At 32.7% G+C, this 24,069-nt stretch overlaps 1 protein-coding gene, 1 non-coding gene and 1 pseudogene across 2 annotated transcripts in view; 2 read left to right on the top strand and 1 right to left on the bottom strand.

Moving 5' to 3' along the window:
- Nhe3 (Na[+]/H[+] hydrogen exchanger 3) overlaps nucleotides 1–24,069 on the bottom strand; it is an 81,020-nt gene that overhangs the window by 16,993 nt on the left and 39,958 nt on the right. Inside the window, exons 14-17 of the mRNA XM_089249258.1 lie at nucleotides 22,943–22,966; nucleotides 20,083–20,195; nucleotides 17,475–17,583; nucleotides 13,623–13,727 (exon numbers count right to left, since the gene is read on the bottom strand). Coding sequence (XP_089105384.1) covers nucleotides 13,623–13,727; nucleotides 17,475–17,583; nucleotides 20,083–20,195; nucleotides 22,943–22,966 — 351 coding nt within the window. The remainder of the gene's footprint in view (nucleotides 1–13,622; nucleotides 13,728–17,474; nucleotides 17,584–20,082; nucleotides 20,196–22,942; nucleotides 22,967–24,069) is intronic.
- Nucleotides 6,976–7,047, top strand: TRNAA-GGC (transfer RNA alanine (anticodon GGC)). The gene has a single exon. It is a non-coding gene; the product is annotated as a tRNA-Ala (tRNA).
- Nucleotides 14,857–15,868, top strand: LOC149070446 (uncharacterized; annotated as a pseudogene).

Raw genomic sequence — 24,069 nt, 5'->3', positions numbered from 1 at the left:
CTTTTCGCTACCTTATTGGACAAATTGCCTCCGTATCGGTAGCTGAATGCATATTTGGTGTTCTGCTCAGTGACGAAACTTCTTTGAAGAGGATGCCAACTTATGATGACGCTTCAAAATTACAAGAGACTATATAATAGACTACGCTAGCACTTTTGGCAAACACTGTAATTCTAAAGAGTCACATGCCATTATGCCTGAAAAGAAAAGTTTTTAACCAGTGTGTGCTACCAGTACTTTCTTATGGAACTGAAACATGTGTGGTTCAGTTGTAATCACATTAAGCCGAATAAATGAAACACAAAATTTTTGCTCATAATCACTCATTGAGTTATTCATTAACCAAAGTTATACTGCACTATGTTAAAGATTAGCCTACTCTCTATGGCTAATCACATGTTCTCATTCACCTCCAGTTTTATGGTGTCCCCCAGAACTAAATTGCTTCTATGATCGGTGGCTCTTTATTCACGAGCTAAACCCTCAAAGTCACAATCATAATATTTTCCCATAAATTATTATGTCTCATTTTTAATGGGAGACTGGGTTGCAATAGCATTTCAAAGTTCCTGCCACCTGAGTGGTTGAATCCAGGCCCTCGTAATGCAAGACCACCACTATACCCACACGGCTATATTCACAGTTAATAAATGTATGGCGCCTGCCTAAAAACATTGGGTGCAATAATCCTTCACATACGAATCAGACACTATACCAATACATTCTGCCTAGTCTGATGCTCTTCATGTAAAAGTCTAGACATTCCACACAATTGGCATCTGCATGACCAATCATTTATGGTGCATTAATTGCCCAACTCTGAATGGATATAATCTATTGTGCATGCAAACACATATAGTTAACAGTTCAAATCGATAGATACAATACAATAAGTGCCACAATATAGTTTCAAATTAGTCTTTGGACATATTTTCCCTAATTTTGTCTATTCGAGATATTGACAATGAAGCTCCAAATCATAAAATAAAATAAGCTTAAATGAATATTATTTACACATTCACAGGTGAGCAAAAAATAATAATATGAATGCATCATTACCAATAATTCGCAATGATCATATAGTCACTGATATATATGAGCAATAAATCATATACTCTGATTAAATGCCACCATTTATTTTGCAGAATTTTGGCACTATAACATTGCACTACATAGTTTGCATTATATGGAATTACAGTTTAACCTATGTAATCCCTGTATATGGAAGATTTGTTCACAAAAAATTTCTGGTGCTAAGCAGGATTGGTGCGACATGGTGGGAAGCACTATAACAGAGTTCGACTGTATTTTGCATGTGCATAGGAAAAAAATTACTTACTAATATCTCTCCGCTAAATAAAAAATTTAAGAAAAAATAATATTGCAGATGATCAAACAAACGCAATGAAGTTTGACTGTATATTGTAACAAACATGATAAAAGTTGTCACTAACATGTCATATTATGCTATTACTGCATAACTGAAAATATACCCTTTGTTAAACACATTCTCTCTTTAAAATGCAGCTCATGTCAAGCATGCCAAGCTATAGATGGTCATCTTTAACCTGCTGTTTGATGATTGTGACTGATTTCGTACTTGCACTGCCTTCATCGATATTTCAATAAAATCACATTGAAGTGGCATTTAAAGATTGATTCAACATTAAGATAGTCTTAATGTGAGGATTTGTCAACTTATTACAAGCGGGTCATTTCTGGTGACTTCAACATAAACTGCCGCAGAGAATTTCTAATCTCATTCTAAAATATGCAGCAGATGTAAAACATTTGAGTATCAAAAATCTATATCACGTCTTCAGATATGATGGAAGTTCACACATTTGCAGCTTGCAATCCCTCACATAGAAAACTTTTGGCAAAAATTATTTGATTCACTCTTATAAGGCTATTTCAGCCCTTTAAGAATTACTGTGCGGCCTCTAAGATAGTCATCAAGAAATTTGATTGCTAATTAGTTTGTGAACGAATGTATAATGCCATGTAGACAATAATATGCTAATTCATTTTATTCTGCAGTAATAATTTTCTAGAGTGATTTTCACCTGGGTCTTAATTCAGACAATTTTTGCGCATCAGTTATTGTCAATTTATAAAGTATTTTTTCAATTACTTGTTACTACAGATGGGACAAATATTTGGCTGTTATCCGGTATTTGGCCTTTTTGCCGAATATTTAGTTCGACTGAATATTGCTTAAGTATTCAGCCAAATATCTCTAAATCTAAGTACATAAAACTAATTTTAAAAAATTTATTGATCATATATTATTGTGTATGATGTTCCACCCCACCCCTTTACCCTGTGAAAGGAGTTATGTCAGGATGAATTTTTTCCAGGGTTGTTTGGCTTAAACCTTGGTTTTAACCAAGTGGTTTTTTTTAAAAAAACCAGTTTGGTTTTTTTTCAAAAAATCAAATAAAAGTTACCTAAATATAAATTTTTTTATTGAAAAATATCATATTGGTTCATTATTAGCCAAAATGTTTCATTTTTACCACATTTTATATCCTTGGGGTACATTCTGATGGTATATCTTTAAATGACATAAGATTTTATAAGTGGTTTTTTTTTAAAAAGTCTCATAAAAGTGGCCAGAATATATATATATTTTTCATATGAAGTATCTTAGTTATTTAAAGTTATATACAAAAGCCAAAATTTCTCATTCTTACAACATTTTCTAACCTTTGGCTACATTCTGATGCTCTATCTTTAGCAAATTCATGAATAAGGATTGCATCTCACATCTAAATGTAGTGGTGTATTATCTCACAGGGTTTCTTGTTCTATTCACAAAGAAGCAGCAACAGTAGTGACACCATCATGCTAGAGGCAGGTGGTCCTACAATCCAATAAAGACACCAGCTGTCCTTAAAGGACAAAGACCAGTGTTCTAGTAGTTACATTACCTCACATACATTTTCTTTCCCATAAGAAGTAGCACATCTCCTACTGTATATCTCCCAGTCTTAATATTCAATAGTTGTTTTTTTTATACTTTCACACACACACTGTTAAGCCCAGTTAATCAGGGTTCTACTGTATAGTAGTAACAGATTTATGAAAAATAATCAGCTATATACAGGGTGATTACAATTTAAGTTTTGATTCCAAAACTATACAATAAGTACTGATCAGAATGACTTGAAAATTTGCATGGATACTCCTGAAGCAATGGACGTTTCTTTCGCAAAAAAAAAAAGTGCAAAATGTGCAAGTAGATGATGCTGTACTTGGCCAGCAGTATAATCTATTTTGTGCAACCACATCATTTCAGCACTTCCACAGCATCAGTGTGTGGATAGAACTTTTATCCAGATGCACATTGCAATACCAGCAAAGCAGCTGCTGAAGACCCATTTTGACAGGATGCACCTTAACCCTTGCAACTTCTGGCTGTGGAGGTACCTCAAAATGTTATAAACAGTGGTCAGATTGCAAACTTTGGTGAATTGCAATCTCCAGCACATTCCCTATATGTTAGAAGTTCCTCAGGAATATTAACGGGGGTGGGGGGCGCGTTTGGTTTAATGAAGCTGAATTGCAAGCACATCCACATCATGACCATGGCATACTCCGATTCTGTTGTTGAACAACAATTTTTGTGCTTTCAACCTCAGGTTGGACAACATATTTAACATTTCTTAAGTAAGTTGTAGTTATTTGTTCAATTACTTCGTTTTTTGTGATGTTTCCATGAATTATGAAATCGTGCAATGCTATAATTAAGGTATCATTTTGCATGACTGGCTATCATTTCCATTCTGCGAGCAAATTTCCCACATGTTGGATGATGTCATTAATTTTACATTTTCAAGTATTTTTTCCACTTTATCAAATAAAATTGAATTTTTTCAGGAATATTAATGTCGATTTTCATGTCATTCTGACAATCGTTCTTTTTTTACAGTGTTTTGAAATCAGAACCTTAGTTATAGTCACCCTGTATATCGTAAATCATTGCTAATTAATCTGCATTATTTATGCTTCATCAAATACATTATATTCACCTAATTTTTATTACTTTTTGCAAAATAGCTTCATAATTAAGCATACTAAAAGTAACTGGAGAAAAACCTTTATATACTATATGATTAATAATAACATTGAAAGAATTTTTAAACACACAGTAATCCATTGAGTTGAGAAAAAAATAATTGAATTGCAATAGTTGGTTTTTGTTAAAATGTAAGAAATATTTATTGATTAATTAGTATGGGAATAGTGTTAATTACATTAATAACCATTTTATTTTAGTTAATTATTAGAAGTTTGAATTTTTCAGAAATTTCATTGTTTTTAATGTTAATACTATTTAAACCAAAAAAAACACGGTTTTTTGGTTTTTTTTTAAAAAAAACTGTTTTTTTACCAACCCTGATATTTTCTAGAATAAGGAAGAAAAGAAACTGAAAATAGAACATCCTACTACAATAAGGTAGAAAAAATGTGCATGGATTACACAAGTTCACCACTGAAGGAGGTATCTAGACATATTAAGCTACTGAAAAAGGCAAAATGGGCAAAGAAAAAAAAGAGGGAAAATAAGTCATAAATTTTATGATGCATTACTAGTTGAGAGAAAATAATGGTTGGGTCATTCCATGTCAAATCACCAGGCCATGACACCCATAGTCTCAGATTTCAATGATATTTTTTTTATTTGTTGCTTTTACCATCCTTATTAACCATGTGAAATATTATTTGCATATCTCTACAAATTTTTGAGAAAAAAAATGTTGAAGTTTATCAAAAAATTATGCAGATGACTTTCCTGAGGCTCAATTTTTAAGTGGCATTGTTTGAGAAAATAAATAGTAACTTTTTCAATTTTCAGTATATTCAAGTGAAATTTTCACTAAAGTGTTCACAAAAACATACAGAATATGAATAAAAAATAATTCATATGCTTACATTTGAAATTTACATGCAAAAAAATTATGTAAACTTTGTGTTTGTGGAATTTTTCATTAGAAAAAATAAAATTTTTCTAATGTATTTTTAGACCAGAGGCACAGCAGTTACCAAAACAACTTTTATTTTAAATTTCTCCTAAATATATGAAGTAAAATACTGGAGAAAAAAAATAATGGTTTTTTGACTGTTAATATATTTATTCTGGCTCGCAACACAAAATTCATCGAAATAAGACTGGATCGTTCCGATTTCAAATCATTCAACTAGATACTGAAATGCAACCCATCATCCCAGATTCCAATTATTATATTTTGTTTATTACTTCTACCATCCTTGTTGACCATGCAAAATTTCATGTACATATCTCAAAAACTTTTTGAGAAAAAAAATGTTTTCTAACCTCACAAATGACGTCTCTAAGGCTAACCATTCAAGCAATATTATTTATGAAAATATATCATAACTGCAGATTTTCAATACATTCAAAAGTAATTTTCACTAAAATGCTCACAAAAAAATGCAGATTATGAATAGAAAATAAAATGTAAACCTTAGAGAAAAAAAGTCATTTAAATTTAAATTTTGTATTAATTTTTTTATTTTTAACAGAATTTTTTAAACACTTTTTTGGATGCACAGCATGAATTTTCAATTTTTTTTTAATTTAATCCTATTAATATATTAAGAAAGAAGACTTTAGAAGAGCAAACATTATTTTGACAGTTAATACATTTGAGTAACAAAACACAATTGTACTTATATGACTAATTAATTTGTACATTTTGACTTATTATAATGATTCATGCTTAATAAAAAGAAATTTACATTTTATTTTTCATGTACGCTTATATGTTTATTACAGTATTCACTAAATTAAGTTTCATGAGTAGTTAATGCAAATAATTCAAAACAATTAATAAATTTTAAAATTCCAGGATTAAATGAATTCATGAAATAATTATAAATGTTAATGTAATGTGTCAAATCAGAGTTGGTGAAAAAAAAGGTTTTGGTTTAAATTCATTCTTACAATAAATTCATTTATTGTTGAATAAAATATTTTTTTAAATTAAACCTTCATGTTCAGATTCTTAGAAAAGTGTTCAAATTCCAAATAATTAAAAGAATAATTAATTTCACTTTTAATTGATCTATAAATATTTCTTATGATGCAATAAAGTCGAACTTTTGCAATCTGATATTATATTTTTGCATAAAGAATTATTTTGTATTTTATAAATCCAGATAATATTATTAATCATATATATAGATGTATTTTGAAGTTTTTTTTAACTTTAATTATAAAATTATTTTACCAAACCAGTGTTAAATTTTTTTTTAATTTGATTTTTACAGCATATATTCTAATAAACATATATTTAATATATATGATAAATATGAAATAGTTATACTTGTGTGGCAAAAAATTCTACATTATAATATTTATTGTAGGCCTATAGGTTTTTCCCAAGAAATAATTTAAAATTGCTGATAAAAAGCCAGAATATGAGGCATCAAATCACAAACAATGAAATAATTATCAGATACAACCTGATTGTTGTAGCTGAGGCAGATGGAAGAGAGTAGAATTAAAACCTAATGCATATAATGCCTGGTGGTGATATATTAGACATGATGTATCTTGTTGTGATGATGATTGTAAAAAACAATAGCTTCTGTGAAGATATAAACTATGGCAAACTGGTCTTTGTCCTTCAGAGGGCAGCTGGTGTCTTATTTAATTACAAGACTATCATCCCAGCAGGTGATGATAAAGTCACTGCTGCTGCTTCATTGAGTAAACTAAAACAAAAGTGACATGAATGTGCTCTCCACTTGTTAATACAAGATATACAGAAGACTGGATGTTGTGAAGATATTTATTATTTGAGATGTTAATTTTTTAAGGAAGGAAAAAACTCATCTCTGCCTCTAGTGGGAGTCGAACCGAACCCGGGTCTCTCGATTGCCGGACGAGTGCTCTGACCACTAAGCTACAGAGTTTATACGCTCTAGCGAAGGAAAATCTCTATCTCCTCTGTAGCTTAGTGGTCAGAGCACTCGTCTGGCAATCGAGGGACCCGGGTTCGACTCCCGGTAGAGGCAGAGATGAGTTTTTTCCTTCCTTAAAAAATTAACATCTCAAATAATAAATATCTTCACAACATCCAGTCTTCTGTATATCTTGTAAAACAAAAGTGTTATAACTAAACTGCCTTCCCCCATGAAATGATGCAAGTCTCAATTATGATCTGCAGATCTTGACAGAGAATGTGCTGTGTGAAGAAACTGAATACTGTGAAGAGATGAACAGTGATATTGATGTAGAAATAAGTAACTTGGAAATGTCAATTTCTAAACAAGAAACACTTGAAGAAATAAATTCATCTCTACAGAACATAGAAGAGTCATCAGTTAAACTTCATAAGGTAGCTCCACAGTGCAGGTCAAACCATGCCAAAAGAAAAGTTGAATCTGCCTATAACACTTTCAAATCAAAGGTTTGTAAAGTTTTTGAAGAAGAATTACCAGAATATGAATCTTAAAGCACACTTAATGAAGATATTAAACAGAACGCAAATGATATTATTTTGATAGAGTTAATTCTAAAAAAGGCTCAATTTAACCATCACAACAAGGGAAAAGTTTCAAATTTAAACTCTGGCCCCTGCTTCATGGAATAAGGAAAAAATCTGTGAAGAGTTCAATGTCACTGAATATGCTGTGCGAAAAGCAGGAGAGCTTTTGTAAATGAAAAAGCAAAGGTGAGCCATTGTGTTTTTATCATAAAAAGAATCAAAAATTACATTTCAACAATTTTTTTGCAATCTAATTTTTTATTGCAAAGGTTTAAATTTTATTTTCTATTCATAATCTGCATTTTTTTGTGAGCATTTTAGTGAAAATTACTTTTGAATGTATTGAAAATCTGCAGTTATGATATATTTTCATAAATAATATTGCTTGAATGGTTAGCCTTAGAGACGTCATTTGTGAGGTTAGAAAACATTTTTTTTCTCAAAAAGTTTTTGAGATATGTACATGAAGTTTTGCATGGTAGAAACAATAAATAAAAAATAATAATTGGAATCTGGGATGATGGGTTGCATTTCAGTATCTAGTTGAATGATTTGAAATCGGAGCGATCCAGTCTTATTTTGATGAATTTTGTGTTGTGAGCCACAACATATATAAATATATTAACAGTCAAAAAACCATTATTTTTTTTCTCCAGTATTTTACTTCATATATTTAGGAGAAATTTAAAATAAAAGTTGTTTTGGTAACTGCTGTGCCTCTGGTCTAAAAATACATTAGAAAAAATAAAATTTTTCTAATGAAATTAATTTCAATTTCAATTTTTCATTAGAAAAAATAAAATTTTTCCTAATGAAAAATTCCACAAACAAAAATTTACATAATTTTTTTGCATGTAAATTTCAAATGTAAGCATATGAATTAATTTTTATTCATATTCTGTATGTTTTTGTGAACACTTTGGTGAAAATTTCACTTGAATATACTGAAAATTAAAAAAGTTACGATTTATTTTCTCAAACAATGCCAATTAAAAATTGAGCCTTGGAAAAGTCATCTGCATCATTTTTTGATAAATTTCAACATTTTTTTTCTCAAAACGTTTTAGAGATATGCAAATAATATTTCACATGGTTAATGAGGATGGTAAAAGCAACAAATAAAAAAAATATCATTGAAATCTGAGACTATGGGTGTCATTTTGGTATTTTGCCGGGTGATTTGAAATGGAATGACCCCGTTGATATTTTCTTGATTAAGTGTAAAATTGGTAACAAGTGTTGAAAAAAAATTAATTCCTTAAGTAATATATTAAAATATGATATATCATTGTTAAACTTGATTGTCAGTAGTTATTACCATGGCAAGGAAAATCCTTCAATAACCACTTTTTAAAAATAAAAATTCATTGAAATAATAAATTGCATAATTAAAACTCAATATCCTACATTTGAAAAATTTTATTTTCAACTAAAATACAAATATACAAATACAAGGCCATAACAGGCAAAATGCCCAATGAGGTGGCTGAGAAAAAGATGCCCATAACAAATATGGATGTCATATATTACTAAAATACAGCAACCCAATTAAAAATGCAATTAACACCAAGTTATAAACAATATATACACATGATAAAATATTATACAATGCCCATAAAATGTATTTATGGTTGTCTTATTCTAAGTATGGATAGCTTCTCCATTTACCCCAACATGTTTATCATATTTCTTTTTAAACGTGTCAATTGTGATAGAATTTACTACCCCCGGGGGTAAGCTATTCCATTTATTAGCAACCCTATTAGAGAAAAATTCCCTGCGACACCATAATCTAGAATATTGTCCCTTACCAATCGATACTGGTGTAAAAATACCAATTTAATTCATAACTGTGCGATGAATTTCAAGAAAATTGATATTCAGCCACTGAACATTCTGTATTTGGTTATTCGGACAAATCACTATTTGTCCCATCCCTACTTGTTACCTGATTTGATAAGAACCAATACGTATATATAAAATTGATGTTTGTTTTTATAAACCCGCACGGATGCAAAAAACTAGTTCATAAAACTAAAAATTTGTAAATGGGAAAAGACGCTTAAATAAATAGTACAGTGTTTAAATTCAAACAACCCTCAGATGCTGTCACCTCTCTTTTATGTCCAAATAGTAATTTCCTGATGTATAATAAAAGTATGTAATTCAAACCCCTGATTAACGGTCATCCGTCTTTTACGGACAGATTTTTTTTATCCCGCCAGTGACCGCAAAAGAGAGGTTTTACTGTGCATTGTTTAGGACCAGAAGATCAGTTTGTACAAATGTGTGATTTGTAAATTGGAAGTTTGTAAAATCAAGCATCAACCGAATACAGGGTGCATATAAGAAAGTTGTTTTACCCTGGAATAACTCTCGAATCATTGATGCTAGAAGCATACTTTCAATTCAAAAAAGTATCACAATAACATTTAAACATCAAATACGTCATTCATATTACAAGTGGGGCTATATAGTTACTAAAATTACAAGATTAACTTTTTATTTGGTCACCTAACTCTAAAACACACAATTAGAAAGTTGTTGTTTTGTCTCTCCGGAGGCCAACAAAAAATAGAATTTATTAACACAAACCATACAAAACGGGGAGGGGGGAGGAAGACAAAACATATTACAGTGGGATGGGGGGGGATAAAAAGCAAATATCCATAATAGACCCAAGAGATCTATATATGATCTGTCCAGGGTCAAACCACAAATAATTTTATCGATTGGCAAACACAGGCTATTGAAACACAATACACACAACATCATAAATATACATAAATAATACAAGTTGATCAAACAGTAGGCTGCAGTACAAGGTATGGTTATTATTTTCACCAATAATGTTTCATTTCACAAAATAGAATACAGTTAAACACATGGCAGGTATTGGTGTTTCTTTAGATTGAGTTAACAGGAGTTAATGTAGTCTACAAGCAATTTTTTGAAGCGGTTTATGTTTCTTTCGAATTTTATATCATTACTTAATGTGTTATAAGATCTTGGTGCTAAATATAAAAATTGCTTCTGAATAAGTGTCTTTTTAGGTTTTACCTCATATAGATATCCATATTGTCTTGTTTGTATATTAGTGTGTCGCAATGTGAACCATGTTTGGTTTTTTTGTAAAAACAGTAAAACTCGATATAAATAAAGTTTATGTATGTATATCAAATCTATAATCAGAACTGTAATCAATATTTGATGAATAAGAACATTGACTAGATATTACATTGATGGTTTTCCTTAAATTATTTTTTATTAGTTCTAAATTAGATCTGTAGTCACCGCCCCAGATACATATACCGTATTGTAAAATAGAGAAAACCCATGCAAAATAAAGCGTATGGAGAAATTCATTTGAAATTGTTTTTCAGATGGTAAAATCTTATATTTATATATTTTAGTTGATTACTGATTGTAATAGCGTGGGATTTCCATTTAAGATTTCTATTTAATGTTATTCCTAGATATTTCATTTCATCAACCTCAGAAATCGTGGGGCATACACAATAATGAAAAGGACAGCCTGATTTGTGACACTGCAATTTCAATTGTTCTCTATTATCATTATAAAGTTGAAAGTTGATATATGTAGTTTTATTAAGATTCAAGTCTAGTTTATTACTACTCAGCCAAATATTTATTTTACACAGATCTGCTTCTGCATGGTTTTTCAGAATATCATAATTTTCTGCTGTTATGGTTATGGCTGTGTCATCAGAGTAGCTAATTAAATGTCCATTTAGTTGAAGATACTTTAAATCATTAACAAAAATTAAAAACAATATGGGCCAAGAACTGATTCTTGAGGAACACCCGTATTAATATACTTATAACCGCTAACCACATTCCCAATTTTCACAGCTTGCATTCTATTTACAAGCTTACTATTTTCAAAAAAAATTCCATGTTTTTAACCAGTCATGTGGCCAAGGAGAATTTCTCCTATTCCTTTTTTCATCAAATTAAGTGTCTCCTTTGTGATTCATGGATTTTCCGCTTTTGGTCCTTTATGAGTGAGGTTGTCATTTACTACACTGATGGTGGTTTCCTTTATTGCTGCTACTCACTTTTGTTTATTGATTTATTTTGTTTTGTTTTTTCTGGAAGTTCGAAGCTGACAAAACATGTTTTGATTACAATTTTTTATGTGCACATTGTACCCAAGTTCAAGTTTTTTTTTTTTATCATTAACACAAAAAATAAAAAATTGACGTAATTAATACAGTAAAACCTTTTTCTTTGGGGATACCGACGGGACAAAAAATCCATTCATAAAAGAGGGGGAGACCTTTAATCAGGGGTTTGAAATGCATATACTTTTATTATACAAGAAATTATTTGGCTATAAAAGAGAGGTGATGGCAAGGGGTGATGACATCTAAGGGGTGCCAATTAGGGGAAAGGTTTTACTGCAATTAATTTTCTAAATTATACCAAAAATCTGTTATTCCGTCATAGCCATATGACTGGTTAATAGCAATATTCGCTGAGATATTTGCATTCAAGAATTGCTTAAAATTAGAGGAACATAGGATGGAGGTGACCACATAAAAATTTAACATTTTTATTTTAATGACTATAAAACCTTTTACAATATGAATGGCATATCTAAGTTCTACGCGTTATTTGGATATTTTTTCCAATTGGAATTATGCTTCTAGGATTAATGGTTTGTGAGTTATTCCAGAATAAAGGGACTTTCCTATACAGACACATGTACACAGGGTTCGCGCACACAGACAGATCAATAAAACTGTTCTACCCAATGTGACATTTCTTCTACATGGCCCATATTCAAAAAATTACAGTGAATTATGTATGTTGTGTAGACTCATTTTTTTTTTTTTTTTTTGTACATGTGTGCATGTGTTGTGATGAATCTTTTCCGCTTCTTTTTTTCTTTCTCTGAAAAATGGGTCAGATTTATTTCTCTCTAGATAATGCAGGTGTAGAATGATACCCTTCGCAGGGCCATCTTTAGAGCATTGTAGAGGCCCCTGGAGCGAAGTGATTTTTCTGAGACACCTACCTGGCTAGAAGTGCCTGCCTACCATATTTGCATGCTTACTCTAAAAAACTGTAATCATATGCTATGGATTAAGGTAGCCGGCCATGCATTAAGGTAGCACCATACTGTGAGCATCATCACATTTGGGTGCAATATGTTATTCAAGAAAGCTACATGGTGTCTTTTTTAATTGTACAGGCAGGGCAGGCAGAACCCCCCCCCCCACACACACACACAAAACCTGTTTCGTCTTTCTATCTCAGGGAGGATATTCATTCACTAAAGAAATGTTTTAGCCTCTTCTTGCCTCTGGGGGACAGGAAGAGGAAAGCCTTTGTGGGCCTGTCATCAATGAGGCATGGCCATCACAGTCCTATCTGAAGTGTCACCAGTTTTGCATCATCATTAATACATACTAATTACTGCATAACATAAACAGCCTAACAAGGCTGCTATTCCAAAGATGTATGGCTACCTAGATATAATGCCAAAACAATCTGTCCATTGCAGAGTTTAAGTTAGATAAAAAATTCCTTTAACAAAAAAGCGAAAATGGGGAGAAAAGCTTTAGCAAAATATGCTGCAATGCTAATGTTATGATTGATGGTTGGATGTCTACTCATTCCGTACCTTCTGTATGCATTTTTGCGAAAGTGGCTACCACTTCTTTTGCATTCCAAGATCCTTCTCAACCTTAATATGTGCCACATGCTTGCATTTGCTTATATTTCACAGGCGGTTTCATCAGTTTGGCTCGACTGTATATGCACATACAGTAAATGAATTTATAATCACTTGTGCTAATTACGCTAATATAATATGAAGCCCCACACTTTCTATTTCATCTATCTACTTTGAAAAAAAAATTGAGGTGAGTTCTATAAAAGATACTTACAAAGCCTGTTCAGAAAAAGTTGCCAACTCTATGAGTTTCATCTTTTAAATATTCAACTTCCTGCATAATTAATGGCATTTAGTTACAACAAAAGGAAAACCCAATCATTTTATTGACATTAATCCCTGATTTACATACTCGATGTCAATGTAATATAGAGTAAAAATAGAAAAAAGTAAATACTCACCCTTGAAACACTTGGTCCCCCATTGCTTTGATCACGCCATGTATCAGGCTCATCAATGCACATTTCTGCATCTGAATCATCATCATCTCTCCTGTTGCTATCCTCCTGAATATATGCAGGTTTACAATGAAAACAAAGAATCAAAAGTTGTATAAAGTTTCACAAACTATGTTTTCCTCAGAGACATTTCACTTAATAGAAAAATAGGGCCAACTAGAAATTTTCATGAAAACTACCCGACAAGGATTTCATCATTGAATTGATGAACTGTGGTGTACATATATGTATTTTTACAGAGCACCAACACACAAGCTCATACACATCTCTTTCTATCGCCTAGCTGCAAAAAAAAATTCTGGAGAGTAAGCTAATCAAAAATTGTTTTCAAATATTAGAACTTAGTGTACATCTAGTCAAATTATTGTGATCACCTACTTTTGACAGCAGCCTGCAAGTAATAAAATAAATCACAGACCATGAACCGGCTTGGTTTCAATATACAATACACTGTAGAAATTCTTAAAATATGTGTACAAGGTTTGTTAAAAAAGTATCCAGCCATAATTTTTCTTACATGAAGCCAATAAAGCTAGGGAGGCTCAGTTTGGGGCACATATGCAAGCAATCCTAGTGCACATGCTTGAATTTTTCCTTGCCTTCAGAAGCTGCCAGTAGCTGGCAGACCACAGATGAATGAGAAAGTGTAAACCAGTAATCCTGAACTCTAATTAATGATGGCCCATATCAAAGCATACAAAAAGACCCCAGCTCGCATGAACTTAGCACGGTCAAGTCAGCCATAAAATCTTGTCAGATTCTATCTCAAACCATAAAAAAAGATCTCACCCCATCGGTTGCGTTTTGCGGCAGGTTTTACACACTGCCCAAAGTCCACAAGCGACCCATAGTCTCAAATATCGGCAATGCCTCTTACAAGCTTGCAAAACGCCTCGTCTCAATATTTTCACCACTCTCTTGTAATAACACACACACTACAAGAAATTCAGTTGAATTCGCACAGGAACTCCATACCTTCAACCCCGTCAACACAACAATGGCTTCTTTTGACGTAAAGTCTCTTTTTACGAATGTCCCTGTAGAAGGTGCTCTTCGAGATCTGGAGACCAGACTTACAGAATTCCATTTTTCCCATTTTGAAATCTCTGAACTGTTAGACCTTACTCGGGTCTGTCTCAACCAAAATACGTTCTCTTTCAACAAACAATTCTATCGTATGACTGAAGGCCTTGCCATGGGGAACCCTCTCAGTCCTGTACTTAGTGACATCTACATGCACTATTTTGAAACAAAACTCTTCCGTGAAATTTGTTTTCCTTCTTATGTCAGATATGTTGATGATTGCTTCATTCTTCTTGACCGTAATGCTAACATTGACCATATTCTAAATACTCTCAATTCCATTGACCCTTGAATTCAATTCACTATAGAGGAAGAAAACAATAACCAAATTGCATTCCTGGATGTATTGGTCACTCGCCATGTACAAACTTTCTCTACCACTGTATTTCGCAAACCGTTTGCTGTTTCCCTACCCCCTGACAATCTCTCTGCGCATCCTCCGACACAAAAGTATGCCTTGTTCTACACATACGTGAACCGAGCCATTAATATCTGCTCTTTGCCGACGTTACTCGATGCTGAACGGAATATCCTTAGAGCAATAGCAGTCAATCGTGGCTACCGTAGCTCTTTCATTGATAATCTACACAGCAAACTGATTAAAAACACTTCCAAAACTAAGCCTAAACCTGAACACAAAAACTTGATCATTTTGCCTTTCTTCCCAAAAACCAGGCAACGCTAAAATCCTTCAAAAATACAAATTTTCTGTGGTTTTCACCCCTGTCAATAAACTTCGTTTCTTTCAACTAAAAGATCCCATTGACACACTTAACAACTGGGGCATCTACAGCATTTCATGCCAATGCGGATTATCATATATATGCCAAACTAAACGTGCCCTAAAATACCTTTCAAATGAGCATAGAAGATACGTAAGCAACCAAGACTTTAACCGCTCATCCATAGCCCAAAACTGCTGGTCCTTTGACCATAAATTTGACTTCTCTTCTGCCAAAATCATCCAAAAATGTCCCTCACCATCTGACTTGGATTTCTTCGAATCATTCCACATTAACAAAAACCAGTTGGTCAACAACCTATCTAGCACACCACCCTTCTCAAAAATCTGGCAACAGTTTCTACAATAATTATTCTTCTCCATCAGCATCACTATCATGTTCTCGGTTGCAATTGGCTCCACCATTTTTCATTTTTTCGTCCTCTTACTCTACTCTTTTGTTGCCGGTTTATTTTGAATTTGACTCTTGTCTACAACAGCGAATAACTCCCGCTATAAGGAGTTTCAATATTTTTCTTTCTTCTTTGTTTCTGCTACTGATGAAGGAACTTCATATAGTTCCGAAACGCGTATAGCAGTGTTCGTTTTGGAATTTTGGGTACATGCAAACGTCGATTATTCAATCATATTATCAAACCCAAAAGGTATTTCATTTCTATGTGTAAACCAGTGCCTTACACATTTTTGTTTTTGACAAAAAAGCAGGAAAAACTCGAACAATGCTACTGTATAAAATTTTCTATGAAGCATGACGATTCTTGAGTGAAAACAATCCACAAGATTCAACAGACCTTAGGAGATGAAGAAATGAGAACCACACAGATATAGGAGTTGTGCAACCACTTCAAAGATGGCTACACATCAATAGAGAGTGAAGCACATTCTCTGGTAGGCCCTTGGCATCCAGAAATGAGATCATTATTGACCAAGTGAGAACTCTGGTGATGAAGTATCATTGAATCATGATCAGATAACTTGCAAAAGAGGGGAGCATTAGCATTGGATCGTTCATTCTATTTTGACTGACGATTTGGGTTTCAGGAGATGCCAAGTCAAAGTCATACTGACCGTCTTCTTTGACTCTAGAAGCACGGTTTTTCATGATTATGCACTGTGCACCGCACAACCATCATTAAGGAGTACTACCAAGAGATTCTGCGTCAAAATTGGCAACTCCCTCACAAATGCATTAGTGTTGTTCAAGTTTTTCCTACCATTTTGCCAAAAACAAAAATGTGATAGTGTTTATTTATACTTCCTCCCCCATCAGCAGTCTGCTATTTGACTGACAGCATCTGCAGGCACAAAAAAAAAAATTGAGCAAAAGCTCTAGGATTGCCTACATACATGCACTAAACCATTACTACAAACCATGCCTTTCTAGCTTTATGGGTTCACACAAATAAAATTGAGGTCGGATACTTTTTGAACAAGCCTCGCATGTCATCACTCACATATTAAAGAAGCATTAGTATTTGTTCTCAAAGTGTGCATTGCAGCTCTTGGCGACATTTCAGTGAGCTGGCAATGTTGATTCAAGCCTGTTCTGTGCTTAAAGTATATTTCTTTTCTGGACTACTTGGAGAAACCATGTATAAACTATAACGAAGCCAAGAAAGCCATGGGTAGCAAGAATTTAAGAACCACTGATTTCCACTTCCCAGAAAGCATCTGAGGGACCAGTCATGTCTGAACAACAGAAAAATAAGATTAGCTAACCTTTGCAAATAAAGCTGCACCCTTTTTTACAAACTTAATGGGAATGAAAATTGACTTCACTATATCCAGACGTTTGCTATAGCAGCATAGGCAAACACAAAAGAAGAGACAAGCACATCCTTTCATTAGAAAAGTGTATTGGTAACATAGGTGGAAGGTCAGAGGTGCCCCCAATGTATAGCTACATTCCTACATTCAACTGAATCATATGCAAAATAAATTCTCATAAAAACTCTAAGTACAAGTCTCACCTGTGATAACTGTTGTGTGCTCGTCAGGATTCGAGCTAGTGATATACAGCAAGATGGCAAAGTCTCCATAAGTGTTGGCCGGCTATGTGTGAGAAGTGGTTTCATATAACTGTATAAATTGTCAGGGAATAACAAGAAAAACACTCTTCATAACAATCTTTACATAGCAAAAAAATAATAATATAATAAAAGCATTCTTACAGTGTATTTGTAACATACTAACAAAGATCCAAAAATATTTCCCAAGCATAAAAAAATTCACCTGTGACTAACACCCCACATAATTCTGTTCATAGGTACTGGAACATGGGGACTGAGGCCACTTGAGCCCCCCCCCCCAATCTTATTGAAGGGGGCTTAAATGTGAGGGGAGGCTGAGGCCTTCCAATCACTAATGACTATACAATGAAATGCACCATTCTGCCACCTGAGTATGAGCTTGAGTCCCGTACATATGGAATAAATAACGATTTTCAGCCCTTTCGATCATTTTTTCATGTCAGCACCTCTGATTCTGTTAATATGTAATACAGGGATAGTCAACATATCGCATGTGTGGCATGCCATAGTACTAAGTGACACTTGAAAATTTACAACAACTTACAAAAAAGTCAATACAGAAGAATTTATTTTGTGCATGGGAAGAAAAAATTTTTGTTGTAAATGAATATTTATATGTTCCTATTTTATACACTGGATTGGCAACTTTCAAGTCCATGCAATGAATCAATAACAATATTGCAAGTTTTAAAACAAAAATGTATTTTAAAAAAATTCAATGAAAAATAAATAATTGAGAAGAGTTTATATTTTTTGATTCAATTAAATTTTTTTTAAGACAGTGGAAAAGATTTCAACATAACACTAAAATACAATTCTGTATCCAGGGAATGTCTAGCAACTCTAAATGAGAGCAATGATAAAAATATGCATGTATATAATTATAATATATGAATAAAATTTTCATATCGCAGAGTGGTGGTACATACAAGAATTTTGGTCTTTTGATATTCACAAACTTTTTGAGGAGATTTTTATCTGAATATGCAGTAATCAATTTTCCATGATGGAATTGACGTACAAAATATGCAATGTCCCAAAAACATTTTCCAAGATGATCAAGCAAGGCCTTTAATGAGCTTTGTGCCCCCTGTACAGATCTGATTCTCTTTTTGTTTGTGTGTGTGTGTGTCTTTCCCTTGCACTCATTAACCTTCTGTCAGGAACATCACAAACTAGTCTGACATCAGGGCTGGACAAATCTATTACCCAAGGCATGAAAAATTCCACTCGAACATGTTTTTTTTCCAATAACATACCTGACGCTGGCATGTCAAGAAATTTAAAAAAATAGTGGAAAGCATTTTTAGGGTTTATGGGAAATTTTGAGAGTTCAAACAAATGAGAAATGTGTTTAAATATATATATGTGTATATATATCCTTATTTAAATTTTTCAGTAAGTATTTTTATCAATAGATGACAACACATTTGTTTAGAATGTGTGGGGAAAATAATATAATTAGGCTGGGCCTACAGTACAAAAGTTTTGAAAAGTTTTTTTATAAAACTTGAAAAATGTAACTGATAGTGCCTATTGGTTGTTTTTCCAGTTTTGTGAAACATCTTTTATCAAACTTTTATAGTGTAATACTGACCTAAGGGAAATTTCGTTAGGCCACACTATAAAAGTTTTATGAAAGTTGTTTTACAAAACTTGATAAATGCAACCAATGAGCTTATCAGATGTATTCGCTCGAGTGTAACTGATAGGCTCTCTGCATTTGTCAAAGTTAGTGTAATGTCAGCCTTAGACTAGATAGCCATCACTGATCAATACACTGGAAAAAATTATACGAAATCGGTTCATGTGAGAAATTTCTTAGTGTTGTAGAAAAATTTGAGATTTCATCAAAAAAATGAATAATTTGAATTTTTTTATATATATATATATATATAATGCAGTGCTCTTTATTTTCCATACTATCTGCTTATTTTCATCTTCAAATAGCAGCACATTCGTTTTGGATGATTGGAAAAAATTTGCTCAATAAGGCAATGTTTTTTGGGAATGTAAAATATTGATTTGGGCATGCATTTTTCAAGTTACATGCCTGACCGGGCATGTAAAGATATATTTTGTATTACTATAATTTAAATATCCTGCAACACAAACTGTATATACAATGGATCTTGCTTATAACGTTTTTCAAAAAATCAAAAATGTTGTCAGCTGGGGAAAAACATTAAACAAGAAATCTTGATGAGTGTTAGTAGGACCATGAAAATAAGTTGCACTAAGTGGAAACATTATGAGCAGGATCGACTGTATACTATGCCAAAAAATTATTTTAAAAAATATCATTCGCCATGTGTATGTGTTATTTAGCATGAGTTATACTTCTTTAGTTTTTAAAAAAGAAAACCTTTGGGGCAGCAACTTGTGTTGTTTGGGATTAAACTGCCTCCAAACAAAATGAATAGAACATTTTTTCATGACACACTTTCATAATTTCTCTACTGCACAAACTATTTCCTTTTAAATAATTAATCAAAATAGAAACAATGCCAAAATCATAGCTCCACAGTTCCACAATTGCAAAGGATACTGCAAATCAAAGTTATACCACTTCTTAACAAGCCATGCTTTCTCATAATGTGTCTTCGATGCTGCTGGAGAAGTTGGACTTCTCAATTCAACTGGTGTCGTCACTTGTGATGCCTAAAGAAAACATTAAAAGAGGGAAAAAAAGAAATACAAATGCAATGCCACAATAGGCAAAATGCCCAAAAGGAAACATTAAAAGAGGAAAAAAAGAAATACAAATGCAACACCACAACAGGCAAAATGCCCAATGAGGTGGCTGAGAAAAAGATGCCCATAATAAATATGGGTATCATTTTTTTAAAAAGAAATATTATACAATGCCCATAAGAATACTCATGGTTGTCTTATTCTAAGTATGGATAGCTTCTCGATTTACTCCAACATGCATATAATTTCTTTTTAAACGTGTCAATTGCGTTACAATTTACTACCTCCGGGGGTAAGCTATTCTATTTATTAACAACCCTATTAGAGAAAAATTCCCTGCGACATCATAGCCTTGCATTGTCCCTCACCAATCGATACTGGTGTCCCCTTGTAAAAGCAGTCGATTGACCGTGTACTAATAATTCATGATCCATCCTATATCCATCCCATTGAAAATTTTGAACACTTCGATCATATCTCCTCGACACCTGCGTTCATCCAATGTAAACATATTCAAAAAATGAAGTCTCTCTTCATAACTCAAGCCCTGTGTGCCAATAGGGACACGCGTAGCTCTTTTCTGCACCCCTTCAACCAAGTCAATGTCCCTCTGTAGGTATGGTCATGCTTCTTTGTTATAGTTTAAAAGTGATCCTACAGAGATATTGAATAAAAATTTTCAAAACATTCAAGAAACCCCACATTCACCATGAACCATGCACGCAAAGCTGCAGCCCATATCGAACTTAACAATACAACAATGAATGCCAGCGACTTCCCCATTACAACCAATTAAGTATGTTTAACTTGAATAGTTTGAAATCTCTATACAGTCAACACTCTTTTTACCAACCCACACAGACTTGACAATTAGTTTGTAAATGGGACAGGCGATTATAAAAATATGCGGGAAGTAAAAAATTAGTTGGTCACTCACTATTATTTGACGATTTCCAAAAGAAATCACTTCTTTTTATTTGCTTCATCAGAACATTTGGCTGTGATTTCAGTAATCAATGTGTGTGTGTGTGATTTTAGCTTCCCTTCTTTCCATTCACGTGACAGTTGTACCCATAGTTGCACATTCTCTGCATATTTATTCGAAAAGTCAGGCCGTATCTTTTTACATTTCTTCTGCCATACATCTGATATTTTGAAATCCTCCAAGTTTAACTTTGAGGCAAATAATTTGTCTTATTTCAAAAGGTTTCCATCAATTAAAATTTTCACCTCTCATTTTCCTCAGTAAGGCAACAAGTACTTTTCAGGCTCCGGAGAAATCTCGCTTTACTAAAATATTTCCTAGATGGTAGAATGCAGATGGATTCACTTGCTGCACAAAAACAAACTTTTTCTGATATTCGATAAGAGTATTCAATGACTTTTTTTAGATTCCTGCAAATTTTGACAATTTTTGTCTCAGTAAGAGAGTTTGCCCATTAATTTCTTTTACTTTTTCTTTATTTACTGTCAAGCACAATCTCTTCCTTTTTGTTGAAATTGTAAAGAGGAAAATAGATGAAGAGCAGTTAGTATAGTTCAATCAATATCAATAAGCTAATGTATCAAACTACTTGTTCGTGCTCTTGGCAAACTCTGTGGAACAGTTGTTTCTGTAAGACACAAAAAAAATGTTGTGTTGTGTATACAAACCTTTTTTTTTAAATATTTGCTACCTTATGGCATCCACTGGTACTATATTGAGCTATCCAATTGCATCTGTATGTTGTTATTGTGCATGTTGTGATTTATCTTTTTCATTCTTGTATATTACACTATATTGCAATTTTAAGTTTCTCCAAAAAACTTTGAACTCTTTGCCTCCCCCTCCCTTTCTCCTTTTTTTCTTAAGACAAGAATTGAAGTTTACTTTTGGTTACAACACAATGAACTTGGAGGCAGCTGGAAGAATAAAATAGCCAAAAAAAATAAATAAAAAATAAAGGAAAAAATGAAGTTCATAAAATATAGATTGATAGAAATAATAATGTCAAATAGAATGGATTTTAACATTAGCGTTATGGCATGCAGTTCAGGATAGAAAGCCAGTTCATAAAAATGAGCATCCACTGTAATTACTTTTTGATCCATAGAAGTATGCAAGAAAAACTTTGATTAGCTCAGATTACTTTTTCCTTGACTCAGATTTGCATGAAGGACAAAGCAAATTCCCAAATTTTAAGGTGCATTCATATAAAACGGTTGCTATGTATTTATAAATGTAAAAGTTCATATTATTTCGCGCGAGGAGCTCAAATGTTTTATACAGTCAGTGCTCATTTTTACAATCCTGTGTAGACATGAAAAATAGTTCTAAAATCGAAAGTTCATAAATGGGAGGCGTTTGAAGAAATTGTGCATTGTTTGGGACTAGAAAAGTTGTTCGTAAAAATATGCAGTTCATAAATTGGAGGTTCGCAAAATTGAGCATTAAATGTAAATTCAATGTAATTAAATTTTAACCCTATTTTATTCCTTTGAAAAGAGATTAAAAAGGCTGATGAATGGTTTTTTTAATGAAAAGGCAAACAAAAATAGTAATAAAAGCATGAAACCAGTTAAAGCATAATGTTAATTTATCTTCAAATTTTTAAGATAGAGCAGAAGAAAAAAAGCATAGCAGGTAAAAAGTTATTATAGAAAAGAATGCATCTTCCAACTTCAAGATCTAGGACAAAAAGCAAAAGCATAAGGTACAGTTTAAAGACGCTTACCACAATAGGAACAGAAAAATAATCCTGGAAACATGCAGAAATTTAAATTAAAAAGAACCAAATTTTTCTTCAAGAAACATGCTAAGAAAGAGATCTACAAAAGTTATTTCATGCATATGTACAACAAATTGAAATAAAAACTTGGACTATAAAAATTAGATTCAGGAGAGTTCAACACCTTGCTCTAAATTTCACGTAAAACCATGTAATTTTACTTTAATTTCAAAACTGAAGCATAATCTGATGTAAGTATGAAAAAAATTTATCACAAACCAAAAATTCTTTGTATAAAATTACAGTTCCCCCTCCCTTTATGGGGAAAATTTTCTGGAAAAACTCAGCAATCGTCATTCATGTGCTGTGTTTACAAAATTTGAGCTGTTTTTAATGCTACTAATAATGCTTTGAAAAGACAAAAAAGAAAAAAAAGTGAAAACTTTACAAGAAAAATTAGATATATTGATTACGCTTGGCGAAAAAAAATCAATTGCTGCTGTGGCCTGCCATTAGGGAATCAACGAATCTACGGTGAGATATATCAGGAAAAAGGAATCTGAAATTCAATCAGTTATGGCTGTAACTGCACCTGTGGCAGACCCCTTTGCATCGCCTTCAGGATCCATGTGTTTCTCGTACAGAAAATGCTAGTTTCTTTTTTGTGGGTACAAGATTTCTACAAAAAAGGTATTCCAATTGATTGTAATATTATAACAGAAAATAAAAAAGATTTATTCTTCTATAAAGTGCTGGTGAAATTCTTATTTCATCAGAATTTTATGCCAAGTAAAGGTTGGTTTCATAGGTTTTGAGAAACTATTCAGATTATGCAATGTAAAAATTCCTGGAGACCAAGCCTCTACAAATCATGAGGCAGCTAGAAAATTTCCAAAGATTCTGCAGAAAATTATTGAAGAGAAGAAGGGTTATATACCTCAGCAGGTAATTTAACGCTGACGAAACTGTACTATTTCGGAAGAAAATGCAGCAAAGAACATTTATCATTCAAGAAGAAAGGAGAGCCCCTGGTTTTCACAGACAAGTATAACGATAGACTTACTATGTTGTTTTGTGCAAATGCGTATAGCCCACCGTCATTTTGAAACCTGCGAATCCTCGAACATTAAAGG

This window comes from Pholcus phalangioides, unplaced genomic scaffold (assembly GCF_987345545.1).
Source record: "Pholcus phalangioides strain wild (caught in Gottingen) unplaced genomic scaffold, Ppha-v1.0 ptg000022l_1, whole genome shotgun sequence".
NCBI lineage: Eukaryota > Metazoa > Arthropoda > Arachnida > Araneae > Pholcidae > Pholcus > Pholcus phalangioides.
This window is presented reverse-complemented; position numbering and strand designations above follow the sequence as displayed.